Raw genomic sequence first — 19,314 nt, forward strand, 5'->3', positions numbered from 1 at the left:
AGATGTCGTTGCGGCCAAAAATGTTTTTGTGCAATGGTTCGGGAACGACCATTCTCAAATATAGATCATTGTCAAGTGCATTTGATATTATACATTTAAATCTCATTTTCACAAAACTAGCCTCTGAACAATAAAATTTCATATAAATTTTTCAAAGTTTGAGGCTGGCTTTGTGAAAGTGACAACTAATTTGACATAAATGTAAATGATCTATTGAAGCAAAGCCTTTGATTGAAGCGAAACTTGGTGCGGAAAAGTATCGGCGTATCGAATGGTGGTACAGCACATTTCCTAGAGCGGACGATGATACTGTTCTTATCATTAAGAACTACCTGATCTGCAACAATGCACAAAGTACGGCCAAAGCTAAGAAAAAAGGTAATTACGTCGGATTCAGCGAGAAGCCTGATTTGGCCTGGCTACAAACAAATAACTACTGTGACAGAGTCAAAAGTTTGGTTAGCGGCAAGTATTTTGACTACCGTGTCCTTTCTGTGATTCCATCGAGTGAATTTGGCGTTCATGAATATCTTCAATTAGGATTAAAAACGGAGAATCTGATTAAAAGATGGTTGCTAATGAAGGGTGTCGATATCTGCAATTCCTCTGATGTTGTCAAGTTGAGTTATAACTACTGTTTTCTATTTCTCGCTCCGAAGTACCGAGTCTCGGATCCACCGATGACGAGTTCATTAACAATCAATTCGGAATAAGGAAGAACGATTGAGTAAAGAACAGAGAATCAGACGCAGACATACACACACACATTAGTTTTCACAAAATTAATTTTCAGAACGCAATTGAAATCGACAAAGTGCTGGAAGATGACGCCAGAGCCTACCAAGGATAAGGAAAAAGAAAAAAATCGTAAAAAACCTACAGAGAGAGACACACACACAATTATCGATCACACAATTGCCTTACAGAAAGATTATGGAGATTTCGAGTAGTATCAGGAAGTGGGGGGACAAACAACGCAGTCCAAAAATTAAAATAATCCAAAAAGACCTAGCACGTCGGCACCTAATCTTAGTGCACCTAGCACATCTATGGCTTTTAGATTTGGTGCACCGATATCTGCATCTGATTGTGCTGGTGATGATGCAGCTTCTGGTAGACTGAGCACGGCGCTATTGGTGAAGAAGTGTCTGGAAACAGGAAGCGAACCACCGTCACTGTTGACGGATCAGCGTTCAACATTCTTTTGACGGACAAAGAGAAAGAGAAACTACTGGAAGTATTGGGAAAATTTAAGAAGGCGAAAAGAGAAGATGAGAAGGTAACCAGATCATTTAAAAACCTAAAATTAAGATAGAAATTAAGATTAAGATGACAAAATGTTGTATTGCTTTGACTTGACCAAAATTGTTGAAAAAATTTCTTTTATTCAACGAAGGGCGAACGAAACGTGATACCGTTTACGATTCCTGACGAAACGTTTTACCGTTTACAATCATAGTGGACGAACAACAGAACAAAACAATACTGATTTCGGGGTATCAAGCCATCATCAGTGCACTTATGTCTTGCGATGACTATGTGATGTGCATATCAGCACGACACAAACTGAAGTGAGCAATCGCTTCAATTGCACGAGCATGCATACACTTTTTCGTCATTTGTTTAAAACTCTTTGTTTTTCGGGCTGTATTTCTCACATACAGCTTTTTTGGATCTCTCACATCCGACAATTTGTTTTTGGTAATTTAGTGACAATAAATGAGTCAACAAGCGCGCACAGTACGACAGCCGTGGCGCCAGCCACAGCTGCGATGCATAACTTCAAAAAGCATCAGTACAATTATTTATTAAAATTGTTGTATTACTTGGTTAGTAATTCAATATTGACAAAATGTTGTATTGCTTTGACTTGACCAAAATTGTTGAAAAAAATTCTTTTATTTAACGAAGGGCGAACGAAACGTGTTACCGTTTACGATTCCTGACGAAACGTTTTACCGTTTACAATCATAGTGGACGAACAACAGGACAAAACTATGCTGATTTCGGCGTATCCATCGATTCTGAGAGCAAACAGATGATCTTCAACTGTGGCCAATTTGTTTTTAGTGATACACTGTGTTCGTTCTCAAATTGAACTTCAACTTTTTGTTGAAGCAACTGCCACGGCGAAATGAACAAATGATTTTTGGTTGGTTTTTTGTTTTTTATAATTTACATTTTATTAAAAAAATGATTAAAATACTAAAATCAAAATTTTATGTTTTTTTTTTTCTTCTTTTTTTATTTTCTAAGGAAATAAAAATTCTTAATAAAAGTTGAACGGCAAATACCATCATTAATTTTCGTCGTTTCAATTCAAACAGAGATGCCAACCAAAAAGGAACAAAAAAATTAGTTTTTCAATGTAAAAATAAAAAAAAAATATTTCCTTTCCTATTTACTGTTTCTCGGCCTTGAATGTTTTCAACTAATAGGAATATTTAATTAAAAATTATAAAACGGATGCGCTCAATTCGTCAAGATGAAACGATCATACATCTAAAAAAATGAATTAGAAACACAAAATGTGAGTGAGTGTGTGTGTGTATCGTGTGTATTGGTTTTCCTTATTTATGACATTTTGACAACATATCATTCAAAAGATTTTTCTTTTTTTTCTTCTTAATTAATTAATTCATAATATATCTATTCATTTTAGCTGTGAAATAGCCCAAAAATACATTCATCATAAAATTAAATTTTCATGCAAATTTTCAATAACAATTTTTCCCTCTCTTATGTTTGTATGTGTGTGTGTGTGTCGTGTGGATGTGTTTTCCGGTAACGAATTCTGATTCTATTGGTTAACGCGTTCAGTACACAGAATTCACATTCACTGAATGTATTTTGTAACCGATTAAATCGGTCGGTCGAAACTAATTGTGTCACCAAATACAGTTAGTGTCAACCAAATTTGTGTCTATAAGTTTGCGTCAGCTCTTTTACCAGCTGGTACACTCATACAAACGCATTATAAGAGTCTTGTTATGAGTTTCACTGATATGAACAAGGGAACGTTTTGAAGGGGAAATAAAACTTGAAGCGAGAAGACTAGCCCGAAGTAGTTGCAAAACTTGTAAAAGAAAAACTTTCTTGGGATTCTTACAGGATCAATATTTGCGGCAAACGTCATAAGTGCAAGTGTCAAAAAAATCTTTTATTAGAACGTTTGACACTTCCCATAATTCTTTTGATAAAATCAAATTTTTTCTTTAAAAAAATTGACCGGGATGCCGTAATGCCGGGACTATTTATGGGAAAACAATTTGTTTGCTTGCGGAAAGAAAATGCGTCGTTACCGTGTTTAACCAAAACCAGTTTATCGTATTTTCTGGCCGAAAGCAAACAAAATACTGTTTTGCTGGGACATTTTTTTCCACGTGTATAATGTATTCCCAGATTTCGGCTCTCAACCTTCCCACACGCCCTAACGAAAAATGTCCCAGTAATATCCCAATTTTCCTTAATTTTACCAAAAACATTTTTCGCGAATTTTTTTTAGGAAAAGCGGGAAAACTTTGAAAAAATTGGAAAAACGTTTTCCGAAAATAGTACCGGTCGGCGTCATAACAATCCATAGTCACATGTACTAATGTGTGTTGGCGGTAAAATCGTGTAAGTAGTGGTGACAGCTGAAGCAAGCTTAGACACAAATTCGGTTGATTTTTATGTAAATCCGATGTACAAAATGAGTTTTTTTTTTCTTTCAAAATTTCAAATTCAGATAATTTTTTGTTTTGTTTCTCATACCTGTCCCATAAAACGTAACAAATTCGAACAAAAAAAATATTTTTTTTCCTTCCAAAAACAGAGAAATTGAGATGACTTTCCATTCGTCATAAAATGAGATTGTCTTTTCGATCGTTTCATTGTTTTTTTTTTGCTATGAAATAAACAACGAAAAAGATTTCGATTTACCCATCATTTATGTTTTGTAGAAAGTATTTTCTTTTGTTTTTTGTTTGTTTTCATCAATGCATTTATAGCGCGCATAAATTAAACACCACACTAAATTCACACCATACCAAAAACTGTACACTCATCAACGATTTTAACTCAATTTTCTCCCTCTGCCTCTCCCCAAAACTTTTCTCCATCCCTGTTCTTTGTCATTATTTACCGGAAAGGATTTTATCGACACTTGAATGAATTGATGGACATCGTCCTTTCACACGGATTTTATTGATCCTTCTGTTTTCAGTGAATCGGTTTTTTACACAATCGAATCGGTTACAAACTTCTCTTAATTAACTCTTTCTCTCTCAATCTCTCTCTTCATGTGGTTCGTTTCATTTATGTCTTTACTCTTCTTTTTTTCATAAATTGCAATTTCTTTTTAACAAACTTTGATTTCCTCATTCATTCCTCGCTTTTGTTGTTGTTTTTAAGTTGATGTTTTATAAAAAAAAAATTTAAAATTTTATTCTTTGCCAATTTGACTTTTTTTATATCAAAAATGAAAATTATTATTTTAAGACGATGATGACATGTTGCTGTGTTGTTGTTGCTGTTTATCATTCATTTATTCATCTTGCATCTCTTCCGGAAGTTCGTGAGGACCCAATATACCAGGTACGGTCATTTGGAAGCGTCGTTTCGCATCTTGGGCACTCTTCAATTCGATTTCACGTTCCAGTAAATACAGGTCCGAGTCATCATCACCCGTAACTTCCTGTAAGCGTTTCAAAGGAAAAAGAAATGCTTTAGGTGATGGGTTTTATAGCGGGGAAAATTTGATTTGATTTTATCAATAAACAGTTTAGCAGTTAGCAGTGTCGCAAGTGTACGGAAACATTGAGTTAGAAAAAACATCACGTGACATTTTTACCGTGTGATTATCGTCTCGAACAATAATATCGCCCAGAACACGAAAAAATTGTCCAGAACAAAAGGTTATAATTATTGGCCATACATTATCGCACTGAAAAATAATATCAGAATGATATTATCAAACACAATTCTTCTGGGAAATACTGTCATCTTATGCGTGTGATATTATCGTTTTCTTGACGACATTATCATATTCTGTGGGCGATAATGATCGCTTTATCGATTAATAATATCATCACTGCCCCGAACTGCATATTTTCGTCTTCTGGCCGATATTATCGTTCGAGACGATAATCACACTGTAAAAATGTCACCGGAGAGGTCATCAGTCCGTTAATATAAACTTCAAAATTCAAATAAAAAGTGAAACCAAAGTAAGTGAGCTTGAGGTAGTGAAGACAAATGCAGTTGGTCTACATCCTTAAAAATTCATATCAAAAACGTAGATATATTGCATAAAGCAAGTAAAGGGCCTGACACATCATTACGTTTAATTAACTTAAGTCCAAAGACTCTAAAAGAAAATAAGTCTTACTTTCCGTTATACAAACGCTTTAGTCCAGGACTGGATCGCGCTGGTCGAGCGCTACTTTTCGTTTTGTAAAATTTCAATATTTCGAATCACAATTTGAAGTTCAAAGGGAACTCCACCGACATGTCGAGTCGACATCTTCTGAATTCTACTGTGCACCAGCAGTTTCAGTTTAACTCGCGCTAACGGTAAATTTATGAATTAACGCGGGTTGTCTGCGTCACAGAGAAGTCTTTAGATGTCGACTGTAAAATAGACAATTTGCATCAGAGCGAAGATAATAAGGAAATTAGCGATTTCAAGCGTCAATTTAAACATCTTAGAAGAAACTGACGGAAGCGTAGACGAAAAACCCAACTGAAACGTTTGTTGTACTCTAGAGAACCATTGAATTTTCAGCACTTAGAATCGACTGGAGAAAGCGTGGGAAAACGGATTCCGGTTGATGGAGTTTTAAACATCGTTTGAGACACGACACAATCAGAAGTGGACTTGACTTAAAGTCAAGCAAAAGTGTCAGAGATATTTGAGCGCAATTTCTGTATGATACTCATGAGATTTCAATCCAATGATTTCGAAAGAATAATTTTGTTCAAATTTCGGACACATTCCGAAGAAAATGTCATTCTGGCGTTGACACCACTGAAATGTTTGGTCATAAATAGGGTACGGATTGCTCTTCAAAATTATTACAAGAAAGGCGACGTGGTGTCACAATATATTCGGTTTTCTTCTGACTGTTTTCCAGTGTCCTTGCGAAGGAATTCTCATCGAAAATTTAGTACTGAAACTGGGCTAAATATTGTCAACAATAACACCGAGTCTCAAAACCGAACCAGTTTCTTAAAAGCAAAAAAATCAAATCAAAAATGTTTCACTCACCCGAATTTGAATAAGAAAATCTCTTAAATGCTCCTTAAATAACTGCACATTTTGGTCTAGGTTGAACAGTCCCGTCACAAAAACTTTAATCTGATTATCGTTCAAATGACTAAATGCTGACTTCAACAGTGATGCAACGTATTCCTGTACGTATAATGTATTGTCCGGAATCGGGCCCAGAAAGACGGTGATCTTATTCGCCTCCACCAAACTGAACATATACGCCAGAATTTGAGCGTGCATGGCAATGCCGGCCGTATGCGATGTATCCGTAACCACCGAGAATATGTGCATTAAGATGTCGGTGAAGTATGTTTGGTAGAAACCTTGTGCCCGTTGAGGTTGATCGGCTATGTTCTGTAGCATCTGTAACGAATTGAACCAAAAAAAAAACAGTTTCAGTTGCAGTCCATCACTTCCTTCCCAACAACGAACCACTCACCTTATACAGTATGTTCAGACCGGTGTCGGCTACATTTCTCATCGTATGCTTGAACGCCCATACAATCGAATCGAATACGAGCTTGAATTGTGCGGCCGGTATGTTCATAAACGCCTCGAAGCAGTGCGCATTGACCGCATGCAGTAGTTCGTAGAAACTCGTTCGATGTTGCGGGAATTCTTCAAAGTTCTTGTTGATCATGTCCAGCGTACACTCGAAGACGGCGTCAAAGATTTTTGGCACTTCCGATGTGATGCTGCTTCGCAATTTATTCACAATAGCTGCCATTGCACTCAGAACTTTCGATTCGCGGGCCGACGGTACTTTGCACCGTTGATAGTCAAGCAGAACGGCGTCCAGCAACGGCGGTATGAAATTTTCGATGACCATTTGATCGTCAGTGGATCGGGTAACCCATTCGGAGACGAGGGTCAGCGTTTCCTTTTTCACCACGTGCATAGCCTTTATCAGTGGCTGGTTGTTCACATTCATACCGTTCACTGTTATCGCCTGAATGATATTTTCCGACATGATTTTGTACACATTCAAAATGTCCAAGTAGATGCGGCCTAATTGTATGACGTATGAGTGTCCGAGTGCTTTGCAGGCTCGCACGTTCGTTTTGAGAATGCTGCCCAGTTGCCTGACGGCAGCCATGTTCTTCAAGAAGTCTACATTTTTCGATGCTTGCGAAATTATATCGTCCCAGACCTGTAACCGAAGAGAGAGAGAGAGAGAGAGAGTGAGAACGGTGTTGCATTAATCGTTCACGAAACAGCAATAACACGACTACAATGAATGAATCAAATGAATCAAATCCATCGGATCCCAAGTAACGAAACAGCAGATTATGACGTGACACAACGAAACTATCGAATTGGATGAAATGAGTAGATAGAAGCCTTGACTGCAAGGTTGCCAGACTCCTTTTTATTACAACTATTTCAAAAGACCGAACCTGACCGAACCTCAATCTGGATGAAGATGGATCCGGTCATGTTCGAGTAACCCGAAATTTTAACAAATGTTCGCGTCAGACCTGAAAGTGAATGCTCAGATTCAGGTCGAACCAATTCAGGTTCGGATCCGGTTCCGGTTAAACCCGAAATCGACAATTTTAGGTTCAGTTCAAGTTAGGGATTTCGAAAAAAAAGGCTACGTGCGCCTTAAGTTCTCTAATAGTATCCTTCGATCCGTGTTGTTTGCCACAAAAAGTTGGATCACGGAAAATAGATTTTTTTTCCCGCAGGAAAAGTACCATACCATTCATACCATTCATAGCCATTCATAGTCGATATTAGGGTATCGACCCCAAAATTACCCCAAAATTAATCAACTTTGAAGTCATTTCCCTGCACATTTCAGGTATGTTCTCATGAGGATTTTTCTAATTTTTTTTTTCTCTAGATCAATGAAGGGCCTTCCAGTCCTTCCAGTGCTCACTTATGGAGCGGAAACGTTAACTTTAACGAAAGCATCCAAAGATAAATTGAGAGTGACACAAAGAGCCATGGAACGGAGTATGCTTGGAATAACACTCAGACAAAGAATGACGAATCAATGGATTCGACAACAAACCAGGGTCGTTGATGTCATGGAAAGAATAGCATCTCTGAAATGGAGCTGGGCGGGACATATTGCAAGAAGGACAGACGAACGTTGGACCAAAAAGATCATGAACTGGCGACCATATAAAAGACGAGCTATAGGTAGACCACCAGAGAGATGGACAAACGGAATTAAGAATATTGCAGGTACAAACTGGCAGCAAATGGCAATGGATCGTACGAAATGGAAAGAAGTTGGAGAGGCCTACATCCAGCAGTGGATAGAAACAGGCTGAAAAAGAAGAAGAAGAAGAATGAAGGGCGCGTAGCTACAATTTGGGATCTTAGATCCTGTGTTTCTTGCACAGACATTTCGTCACTTCTTTCCCTCTCCTTGATTTCTGTTCAAGGACTATGGCAAGTTTCTTATTTGGGATGTTAGTGACGATTTTCGCTATGAAAATTACAATTTACGAAAGCATTTGCGCTTGACATTCGTTTGTCCATTTTTCGACTAAAATTTGAACAATTAACAAGTTTGAAGTCACGAGAGGTCACTTCTTAACAATAAGTGATGTCTTCATGGTCTCCTGTCTTCCCTATCCTAGAACTATAGAACTGCAGGGAATTCAGACGATTTTTCTGGTTCGTTTCTGAATTCTGTAGATGGTTATGGTAAAAGCAGGTCAGTTCATAAGTCCACTCATGAAAAATCGATTGGAAATGGCCAGGGAAAATGGTTTGAAAGTTGATGAATTTTGGTGGAACTCCATTCCGACCTGTTCAAAAAAACGTTCTTTCACGAAATATCGGCAATACTTTCCAGAACAGAAGAAATCTTTCAAAAAGATATTTTCGGAAATATTCGACTTTGAACGCACGGAATTACACAAGTACCTGCACTACATGCAAAACAGTAATCAAACAAAAAATCCGCTCTCACCTGATTGGGTAACATCATGTACTTTTCTATCAGAGCATCTTGAACCACTTGATCGGTCTGTGCGGAAATCATATAACCAACAGCTTCGTAGAATGTATGAACCTGTTGACGGAAAGTTCGAAAGGAAAAGGTTAAATTCCAATCGAAAAAACAATCCCCTCGCGCATCGCTTACCTGTTGCGGCTGTAAATCACATATGATCGTGCTCATCGTTGCCAGAATTTCTTCGACAAATGTGCACGATTCGTTCGGCTGAATCGAAACGAAATGTCGACGACACTTGATCGCAATTTTAATAAATGTATCGCAAGCCATGTCCTGAACACCTTCGTGTGTCTCGTGCATAAACTCAAACAGTTTGTTGACCACCGTTTTTAGGAATTTCCAATGGGCACGAAGGAATCGTGGATACTGTCCCACCACGTACATAATATTTGACGCGATGATAGCTTTGTTGTCTTTGCCTGGATGGATGGAGAATAGAGGAATCAGTTAGTTCGTACGGACAGATGAGGTCAATTTGTGTTTTTACCTCGTTTTTGTTCGCAAAGTCCAAGTAAATCCTTGATGACAGTGACCAGAAAACGTTTCTCATAATCCTCAATAAACGCTCCCGAGATCGATCCGATAGCCCAGCACAATGTGTTCAAATTTTTCCACGAAAATTCCGTATCATTCACCTGATTAGTGAGCTTTTCCGTCATGATGTGTTCTGTGTCTGCATAGTCCAAATGCGTTAAAAATACCAGTGTCTCTCTCATATTCTTGTACAAATTGATTGCATTTGTATCTTTCATGAATTCGCGCACCACCTCTCCATTCTCGTTTTCCACAATCAACACCTCTTCCGGCTTGGCCATTCGAGAGATCATAATGTACCGGACTTTCGACAAAATGTCCGCGTAATACGCACGCCGTGTACTGTGCGAATAGCCGGTCCATGCTCGATGACCGGATTGGAACGGTCGTTCGCTGTACAGTTCACCGGCCAAACTGTTCCAATATTCCAGACAGATTTTGAATATTTCCACATCGTCCACCTCCGATATCATCACCAAATACTGGAGGGCTTTCTTCATGCTGTCCTCGGTGTCGGGTCCTTCGACCAGGCTAGCATGCTCCTTCAGGAACGTACACAGAAATACGGCCAAATTTTGGATAAAATTTTGCTCGGCATCGGATCCGTTTGTGTAGACGGTGTTCATGTTCGTGCTGGGATGAATCATTTGCTCGAATTGCGACATCGTTTTCTTGAACATATCGGTGAAAATGTGCTTGTAATTGTACACGTTCAGGCCGGCAATTTCCGACAAGCACATCAGCGACACATTCCGGAACATAGGCACGTTCAGAAATTTGAAGATCAACGTTTCGATCAATTTCGTTTCGAATATGTAGCCCAACGGAATCCAGTTCAGGAAGCGCAACAATGTCTCCAGCGTGACGGCAATCAATGGCGCATTCATCGATCCTTCCAGGACGAAGGAACACAGTTGAAAGATCTGCGAAAATTCCGCACACATTGTGTCCTTCAAGTGTTTTGCCTTGGTTTGGGTGATCTGACCGGAACTGAAATCGAACACCTCCTCGCTGAGCAACTTCAATATGATCATATTGTTCTGGCATAAGCTTTCGTTGGTCTTCGACGCACCAACAATGTCACCGATAAATGATTCCCAATTCTTAGGCCATTCCCGTTTCAGTATCTCGACGAGGATGATGTTCAGTTTGTTGAGGTAGACTTTGTTTTCCTCCATGACAGCCGCGTCCGACGACGTCTTAATGATCAATCCGACCACATACTTTTTGATACCTTCGCACTGATTCCGCGGCAGTATCTTCCATCGCGTTTTGATGACTTCTTCGAGGATCTGCAGGGCATAGTATTTGGTTTGCTGGTTCGATGAGAATTCGAGTATGCTGTCGACCCGGGTCCAAGCATCTGGATGTTCCTTCAGCGTGGTCAACACATCCTGTGCCAAGCGCAACTGCTCGCCCTGGCTCGAATACAAGCACATGACAATGTTATCCAGCAATCCGATGTCCAGTTTCTGCGTGAAGTCGAGCAATTTGCTTGCTTCTTCCATATTCAGCATGGCTGTCATCGTTCGTTGATTATTTTAATTGACGTACACGTCGTGTTGCTTATTTAATGTTATTTTCGTAGAAATGCGGGGTGGAGGGGAAAGAAAAACGTTTTTTTGAAATGAAATAAATTTTAGCTGAGATTGTTCTTTGTCGATTTGGTTGATGTGTTGCCGCAATATTCGGATGTTGTAAATGGAGCTTATAATTTACACGAAAATGGTGACCAATCTTAAATCGAATTTAACTTCCTTTGATTTAGCAATTACGCATTCACATCATTCATAAACCTGTGGATGGACAAAACAAGAACAAATTAGTTTTCAGCATTCAACTGAACGAATTCTCAGTTTTGGTCAATTTTGAGACTGAAGAGAGAAAATCACAAATATTTTGAGGTTGAGAATTTCATCACAATTTGTCATCCCTTCCGATTATAATGAAAGAAAATTGCTAGGCCCATCAATTGACCGGAAAAGAATAATTCTGCATAAAGCATTGTCTGTAACAACAACATGCATTTATTCCATGTTTATGCATGCTTGACCGATTCTAGACAACATTTTTTCTGTGTGTTTCAAAAGAATAGCACCACAATGCAGCACAAGAATCCATTGCGCGCTATATGTTCCTAACCTTTTTTTTGTTCAATGTAAATTTAAAGGACGCAAATTCGTTTTTCCGCTTTTTGAGAACTATTTTCGCGATCGATTTGCGACCAAACTATGATAGTAACAACTCAATTTCGAATTCCGTCCAGTTTTTCCATTTATAATCGAGCGATTTAGTGGAATTTCGACGAAAAAAAAAACGAAATTCTCCAAACAGTGACATTTAACGTTTTCATATTGCACATTTTTCCATCACAATCGGATTTTGAACCTCAAAATATTCGAATTTTTCGTCAATATTTCGATCGAATTTCACGATTACCGTGTTCAATGGGACTTAATTGAAGTAATTAACTGAAATTCGAACGGTAATTATGAAAAAAGACAAGAAAAAAATTACTTTTTTAATCGCGGCGATTCCTCAGTCAGTCAAATGCATTCACTCACACATTTAAAATATCAAATATCAAATCACTCGCCATTGACGTCAGAGAGTAGCGCTATCCGACGTCCCAGTCGAGATATTTGCAAGTGGTAAATGGCGCGAATAAGAACGAGGTTTATACACCATAGCCAACACACACTGCTGGCGATAAAATGTAGACTGAAACGTTAAAAAAAACAAACGAAAATTTGTATGCAGAAAATAGTGTCGCTGATACACTGTCCCATTTCATTCAATTATTTTCGAAACTGTCAGTCGACTTAAATGTCAGCATTGCTTTGATTTTACTCGTTTTATGTTTATATTGATGTGATGTGATGTGATTGAGAAGAAAGTTTTTTCTAGGAATTCGTATGAGTTTAAGCAGAGACATTTTGAGAAGCTTTTAATTCCCTGCGATTTGTTTTTATTGTCTGCATTTACTAAGATTGACTCTCGGATTACCGAACTTCTTTAATAGCTAATTCAATTAATTTAAAAATTAAGATTTTATCATAATGTAGGTCCCCGTCAAATCATTCAAATTCAATCCCAACTTACAAAATCGATTTGTTAAAATTTTCCACCAACTACTGTACTGCCATCTGTGTGCTGTTGACTGTATTTTGCCCGTTTCAAACACACATTGTCACAGCAGATTTGTTTTCTGTCAAAACTTAGTTGTGCGATTTTTTTTGTTGTTTACCGGTGAATTATTTGTGTTTATTAAGCGAAAAATACGCAAAAACGCGATATTGTTAGCTACTTTTATCAGCAATATATCATCCTATCACCCATTAAATATCATCTTCATCTCATTCACAATTATTGTGCGTTTCCAGTTTAAGTTAAATTGTCATTGGAAGACGGTGCGCGTGAATCGGCCTTCGTTCGGTGTAAATATTATAAACAACAGATTGATAGTTGATGCGGTAAGCATTTTTATTTACAAAATTCTTTTCTTCATATTTATTAATTAATAACAGCGCATTAGTAGTTGAACCTTAAAACAAAAGTTGAGATAAAATTTTCGTTGCATTCGGGCTGGTTAAAATCTTATTGAAAATTCCTTGTAATCCAATCGGACCAATGTACCCCAATTGGTAAGTTCGCATCTCTCTATTTTGCATCCGGGCGATCCCACTTTTGACAACCATTCGACCCTGTAAAGTTAGAATTGAATTTACTGTGATCGTAGCGGCAAATCGATACTCGAGGACGGAATTTGTTAAATTCTCTCGGCAACAATTAACAATTTCAAACTATTGGAACGTACACAAATGTTGCCATAGGTGCCTGTTGGTCTGTGGTACCGCTGCAGTAGCTTTCAAAAAAAAGTAATTGTAACGGGACAGTTGTTGGTGAATCTGATATCTAACTGTTCCATCGTTCTCCACTAACTATCTTCGGTACAATAGGTAGACGTAGACATGCATGACTAGATTTTGTTTTCCTTCGATATTGTACAAACGATAGGTAGTGAAGAACTTTGGGGTTGGTTATCTGTTGCACCAATGATTGTCCCGTTCCCATCTTTAAACAATTTTGTGAAGCGGCTGCAACAGAACGACAGACATCATTCGGATCAACGGACACCGAAACCTATCCAACGGACTATGTCATCATTTGTGTACCAGCCCGTGTTGCTTTTACTGTTGCTGTGAAAGTGAATAAATCAGAAATTTTTAAGCGAATCGGATTACAACAAGAAGAACGGAATGAAAAGTTAGTTGCCCCCATTTTTTTTCCTTAATGAAATCTCCAATGTCATGAAACTTCAGGTCAAATATTAGAGATGTTCAGGTCCACCTGATAGAACTTTGGTAGACCAAATGTTTCAATTGTCTAAACATTGACAAATTGATCGCTACGCCTTTGATTTTGTTGTGATCTTTTCACGTGTAAAATATTAGTTCGATGTATGCTTCGACTTCCTAAACACTTGCAATATTCGTCGAGTTGTCGCATCTGCCGTAGTAAAATGTGAAAGCTAACCATTTCCTGGATGGCAGAAGGAAAAGATCAATAATCGTAACGCTTCGGTCTTTTGTGTTCGTCTTTAGCGACGCACCGTAAAAATGTTTACTCACAACACCAACCAGAACGTCGGCATTAGCGGTATAGTTTTCGCTGGCGCTGGTTTCGAGACTGTTATTTTGACTAGTGTGGTTGCATCCCTTGCCATCGGCTCGAGTTGTAAACCCCACTCGTCATAAAACAAATCTTTAAACCAGTCCGTAATCTACTACTATTTTCCCATTACACCTGTCGATGTAGCGGATTGCGAAACAAAGGACTGATGACCTTTAATTGAAATAAAATTGTTGCGATGTCGTTTCATTTCTTGATTACTTAATAACCATTTTATAACTAAATGTATCACCGCGCTGCAACATTATCAATTGTAACGTCTCATGACCCACACGATAGTTGCCAAATTAACAACAAAAAAAGATTAATTTCAGTAAAGTGTAAACAATTAACCCATACCAAACAATCGCATTGTCCGAGGGAGCGCATCATCAAATGGTTTTCTAATATTTTATCTATTTTAAGAACCGAATCGACGCGTTCATTCTATGCCAAATAATGCGACGAACCGTTGAGATTGGTTAATTGTACGGAAAGGCTTTCACAATAAAAGCGACAAAATTAATTAATTTTTTTTTGTTTTGTTGTGTTTTTAAGTTCAAACCTTCACCTTAATTACATACAATGAAAGAGATTTAAACGTTTCTCGTTAAAATGGCAATGAAAATTAAGCAGGAAATGGTACATACAACACAGCAATGCTACTAATTTTCTTCATAGGTTACGATAGACCACAAGAAATTCGTTTTTCTTTTACAGTTAGAGGCAGCGAAATGTCAGCATGAATTGAATTTGTTAATTTGCTTCAGCTGATCCGCACATGCGGGGAAACAGGAAAAGTAGGAAAATATGCAGTTTTGCTTGCTTCCTTGCGAATAGCTACTGTTGTATGTACAAACACAATTATCTTAAAAATTTAATATTTTCTTTTATCTCGTCAATGCCTTTCTATGACAGAAAGTTGGATGGGCGCCCTAAACAGAGGTAAAGAACGTAAAACTCCAAAAAAATTATGCTAGATCTCCAAACAACCGGCGTATTTGCCTGTTTCCCGTCGGAAAACAACAAAATATTTAGTTTTTAAGAAAATCGAGTTTGTACAACACCTTCCTGCACCTCCCCGTTCGATCACTACTTCACGCGTATGTGAAACAACTTAAATCGTATAAACATTTCGATTGCTTGTGTAGATCAGCTGAAAAACAGCTGAAGCAAATTCATGCTTAAATTTCACTGCCTCTGACTGTAAGATCGATAACTTACATTTTATGTATCTCTGGTTTAGTGCCTTGCATTTTGCCGAGAATGGTTCCATTTTTGGAATTTTTCACCCAACCTCGTATGTTCAATTCAGCGCACATATCTCGAGTGTACTTTGTGAAATAACATCCTGGAATTGAAATTTAATTTGTTTACTTTTGCAATAATCCAGTTTCATTGTTAGTAAAACGTTGCATTTGCATTAGGCCTGTTCATTTTAGAGAAATAGTCTCAAATTCATCTGGCATGGTGTCTATCTGGTCCGGAAGGCTAAAATATTGGACCCGTATTTTTTTTGGAATTTTAAAAAATAGTTTAGATCTGGGGAGCGAAGCATTTGTTCAAATGTACGAAAGCGTTGGTTAGAAGAGAGGAGAATGATGGTGTATATCTTTTTTACTCTTCTAACCAACGCATTCGTACATTTGAACAAATGCTTTGCTCCCCAGATCTAAACTATTTTTTTAAATTCTAAAAAAAAATACGGGTCCAATATTTTAGCCTTCCGGACCAGATAAACACCATGCCGGATGAATTTGAGACTATTTCTCAAAAATGAACAGGCCTAATTTGCATATACGGTAAATTTTAACCTTAAAATGTTTTAATTGGCAACAAGGTTTTTGCTAATCCGACCAACCTACTTATCAATTAATGTTTTTGCAATCATTTGTTTGTTCAACAAAATTTTTAGCGCATTTTATGGTTTAATCACGGTTCGTATGATCATGAATACGTGAAGGAAACATTTTCATTTGTATGATGCGCTTTGCATTCCACTTGTCGGGAGTTTTCATTTTATTTAAGTTCAACGAGCCAAAAATCGAAAATTGATTTTGACATGAAAATGCAAGTTATGAATCGTTGAGAGCTTGTCTAAAATTCACAATCAATAAATTGAATAATAAAGTTCAAAGAAGGTCTTGAGGTTTTGGCACAGTTTTTTCTACGACTTTTCAATTAATTTTTTTCCTGATGAGTTGTTGACAAGATTTGCGCTTATAATCTGGTCACCTTTTTCAAATTCTTCAAGTGTTAAGACATGCCACATGATACAATTTATACCAGCACTAGGAAATTATGGATCGTTTTCGAACTTATTTAAATCTTTTAAAAACGGCAAGTACACACTTCAAAAAATCTTTTACTTCATTTGTTTGAACATTCATTTTACTGTATAGTCGGTCATCGCTTATTTTTGTCGGTATTGTTGAAAAGAAACGAGTAGTCAGCGCGGATTTAGTTGATAAAATGAGACTGAAACAGAGAATCTGTTAGGATATTGCAGATAATCTGTTCAACAGATTTGTCTTTATACTTCATACAAAGTTGTACTCTTTTCAGGTTACCTCATAGTTCATAATTCCTGCGTTTCAGATACACAAATATCCTCTTATTTATCGTAAAATAAATGTTAAAACAATTGAAGTAAAAGATTTTGTGAAGATGAACGCTAGGCATAGATTGAGAAACAAATTTCGAAATTATTATGGTGATAAACTTGCCGTTTGTAAAAGGTTTTAAATTAAAAAACGATCCTCAATCACCTAGTTCACTGCTGGTGAAATTGGTAACATGTGGCGTGTCTTGTAACACTTCTCTTTTTGAAGAAAGTGCAAAAAATTACGCAAGAAATTATAATCGTAATTCTCTCTGTGCCAAAAACTCATCAGCAAAAAAATTGTTTGAAAAGTCGCTGGAAAAACGGTGCCAAAATCGTTACAGCTTCGATTGACTTTATTATTCAATTTATTGGTTGATATGTATCGTCAGATTTGTATGAGTTTACATGACAGCTATTCAGAAGACGGTTTATGAATTCCTTAGCTTTGGGATTGCATGAAACTAAGAAGAATTCTGAGCTACAAATGTGAGCCTTAGAACCTTAGACAACCGCATAATGTCGGTGATATATAATTGAGACATTAAACGTTCAGGTCATGAGGCGACATGTGAAGAGGCGACATTTCTACTCGGTCAATATCGTCAGGAACGATATTGTCGTTCAAAAAACAATAATATCGTTTTTGAACGATAATGTCGTACCTGACGATATTGACCATGTTGAAATGGCCCGCCACCTGTATGTAAGTGTACACGTAGGTTTCGCTATTTTTAAGTAGTTTTTAGTATTGTCGACGTAATGTATTTGCTGTACGATCAATAAACAAGTCTTTCGACCCAATTACATATTTGAGATGCTACGTACTGACCTACACAGCCTTAAGAAAATGTCTTACAGGTGGAAACTGGATTGAATGACATTGGACATCTATCATCACATTCATCTAAAATAAGTTAGAGTAAACATAGAGTAAAGTGCCAGTTGCGTGTCATCTAAATACAGTCACAGTTGACAACATTCTGGACTCCGCCCATTCCATTCCCGCTTCCCGATTCCTATCAACTTTTCTTCCAAAATAAGAACCTCACCGCCAAACTTCGTTTTAAATGTTAGACAACAAATGGTTAAGTTCAAAAACAAAAGGTCACGCTGTACCTAATCGTAATAATCATCTAATTCGGATACGAAAACAAAACATTTTGCATTAAAATCCGTCTAATCAACTGTTCATCAGTCAACTTGTTTGCTCTCATGTTCTCAATTAAATCATTAAAAATAGAACAACATCGGCTCCTATATAATGTACGTACACAACTAACAAAAGAGTTACTTTCTAAGTGTAACTATAATTATTATCGTATTTTTAGAGGAACCAAAAAAAGTGTCGATGTTGTTAACGATCAAAAATTTTCTTTTCTTTTTTAAATCACCTTGAACATTTCCAAAAACTTCGAAATCCACTTGAAGAAATAAGGCAGCATCCTCGGCGACACCCATTTTTATATTCAACTGATTGACAAAAATTTCAATTTCGATTTTAATTAAAAAATAAATTTTTTGTTAGGTCGATAATATACTCCGATGGTCTCGTAATTTCGAAAAAATTTTTTTTTTTCGATTGAACGAACTACTGTCCTTTATATCAATTTATCCGATCACTCAGACTTAACAGTTTCAACTGATCTTCGACTGTTCAAAACAAAATTCTTTCAAGTCCGTCGTCGCCGTCGCTCCTACCTTTTCAAAATATATTTCTACGAAAATTAAACCGCTAAATTTCTCCTTAACGAAATTTCGTATCCACTCGAACGATTTGTTCAAATTTTAATTTTAGTCTCTGTCATTATTTACATACATTTACACGTCGGTGTATCGATCGCCTCATATTCTTCGGTGAGTTTTTTTCCGTTCGAAAAATTCAAATTTTTGCAATGAAACTGATTTCACTCGAACGTTTTTTTGTTCGTTAAATGTATAGATGATTCTAAATCGCGTGGACGACTTTTTTTAATTGAAAAAGAATGTATCAGCCCTTGACAATTCATAAAGCAGAATAGACGAATTAAACAAAACAGAGAAAAAAAAAATCGTTTTCCGAATATATAGGCTGTGTGTAGAGTAAATGGTCTGGTTTTTCATTTTACAAAATTGGCAACATGCTGTGAATCGTAATCAAAACATACAATTAATCATTGGCAAATATGTCACATCCTGCTTTATAGCTTTATTAATCGTTTAATTTCATATAGTTGAATACAGACAAATGCCCATTTATCTCATTCAATTATTACTCTTCCGAATTCTAAATCTCAATAATTT

The 19,314-nt window shown here is 37.1% G+C and overlaps 3 protein-coding genes across 4 annotated transcripts in view; 1 reads left to right on the top strand and 2 right to left on the bottom strand.

Moving 5' to 3' along the window:
* Positions 1-3,886: 3,886 nt before the first annotated feature.
* On the bottom strand, positions 3,887-12,332 carry LOC119081919 (exportin-1). Its single transcript, XM_037191161.1, has 7 exons — positions 12,276-12,332; positions 9,712-11,554; positions 9,354-9,643; positions 9,180-9,281; positions 6,690-7,400; positions 6,248-6,613; positions 3,887-4,675 (listed from the first exon to the last, which is right to left on the bottom strand). The coding sequence occupies exons 2-7, from the start codon at positions 11,282-11,284 to the stop codon at positions 4,526-4,528; spliced, it is 3,192 nt and encodes a 1,063-aa protein (XP_037047056.1). The 5' UTR covers positions 11,285-11,554; positions 12,276-12,332; the 3' UTR covers positions 3,887-4,525.
* Positions 12,333-12,947: 615 nt separating this feature from the next.
* LOC119081920 (phosphoglucomutase-2) overlaps positions 12,948-19,314 on the top strand; it is a 40,866-nt gene continuing 34,499 nt past the window's right edge. Inside the window, exon 1 of one of the 2 annotated variants that reach the window (XM_037191162.1) lies at positions 12,948-13,231. The gene's annotated coding sequence lies outside the window, so the exon portion shown is untranslated. Of the gene's footprint in view, positions 13,232-18,872; positions 18,889-19,314 lie in introns of those variants that run through there. The other variant, XM_037191167.1, reaches the window with a different exon arrangement.
* LOC119081923 (acylphosphatase-2) lies at positions 13,215-18,698 on the bottom strand. The gene is made up of 3 exons (XM_037191176.1): positions 18,426-18,698; positions 15,654-15,780; positions 13,215-13,462 (listed from the first exon to the last, which is right to left on the bottom strand). Exons 1-3 carry the CDS (start codon positions 18,490-18,492, stop codon positions 13,348-13,350), a joined length of 309 nt encoding a protein of 102 aa, XP_037047071.1. The 5' UTR covers positions 18,493-18,698; the 3' UTR covers positions 13,215-13,347.

Source organism: Bradysia coprophila, unplaced genomic scaffold, assembly GCF_014529535.1.
Source record: "Bradysia coprophila strain Holo2 unplaced genomic scaffold, BU_Bcop_v1 contig_373, whole genome shotgun sequence".
Taxonomy (NCBI): Eukaryota; Metazoa; Arthropoda; class Insecta; order Diptera; family Sciaridae; genus Bradysia; species Bradysia coprophila.

Coding starts and splice junctions, on each gene's coding strand:
- LOC119081919 (XM_037191161.1), bottom strand. CDS start 11,284: ATGACAGCCATGCTGAATATGGAAGAAGCAAGCAAATTGCTCGACTTC. Junction 9,644..9,711: donor ACTTTGCGAACAAAAACGAG/GTAAAAACACAA, acceptor CCATCCATCCAG/GCAAAGACAACAAAGCTATC. Junction 4,676..6,247: donor ATTTTCTTATTCAAATTCGG/GTGAGTGAAACA, acceptor AAACGCTTACAG/GAAGTTACGGGTGATGATGA.
- LOC119081923 (XM_037191176.1), bottom strand. CDS start 18,492: ATGGGTGTCGCCGAGGATGCTGCCTTATTTCTTCAAGTGGATTTCGAA. Junction 15,781..18,425: donor AGTTTTTGGAAATGTTCAAG/GTGATTTAAAAA, acceptor TTTCAATTCCAG/GATGTTATTTCACAAAGTAC. Junction 13,463..15,653: donor AAACCAGAGATACATAAAAT/GTAAGTTATCGA, acceptor CTAACTTTACAG/GGTCGAATGGTTGTCAAAAG.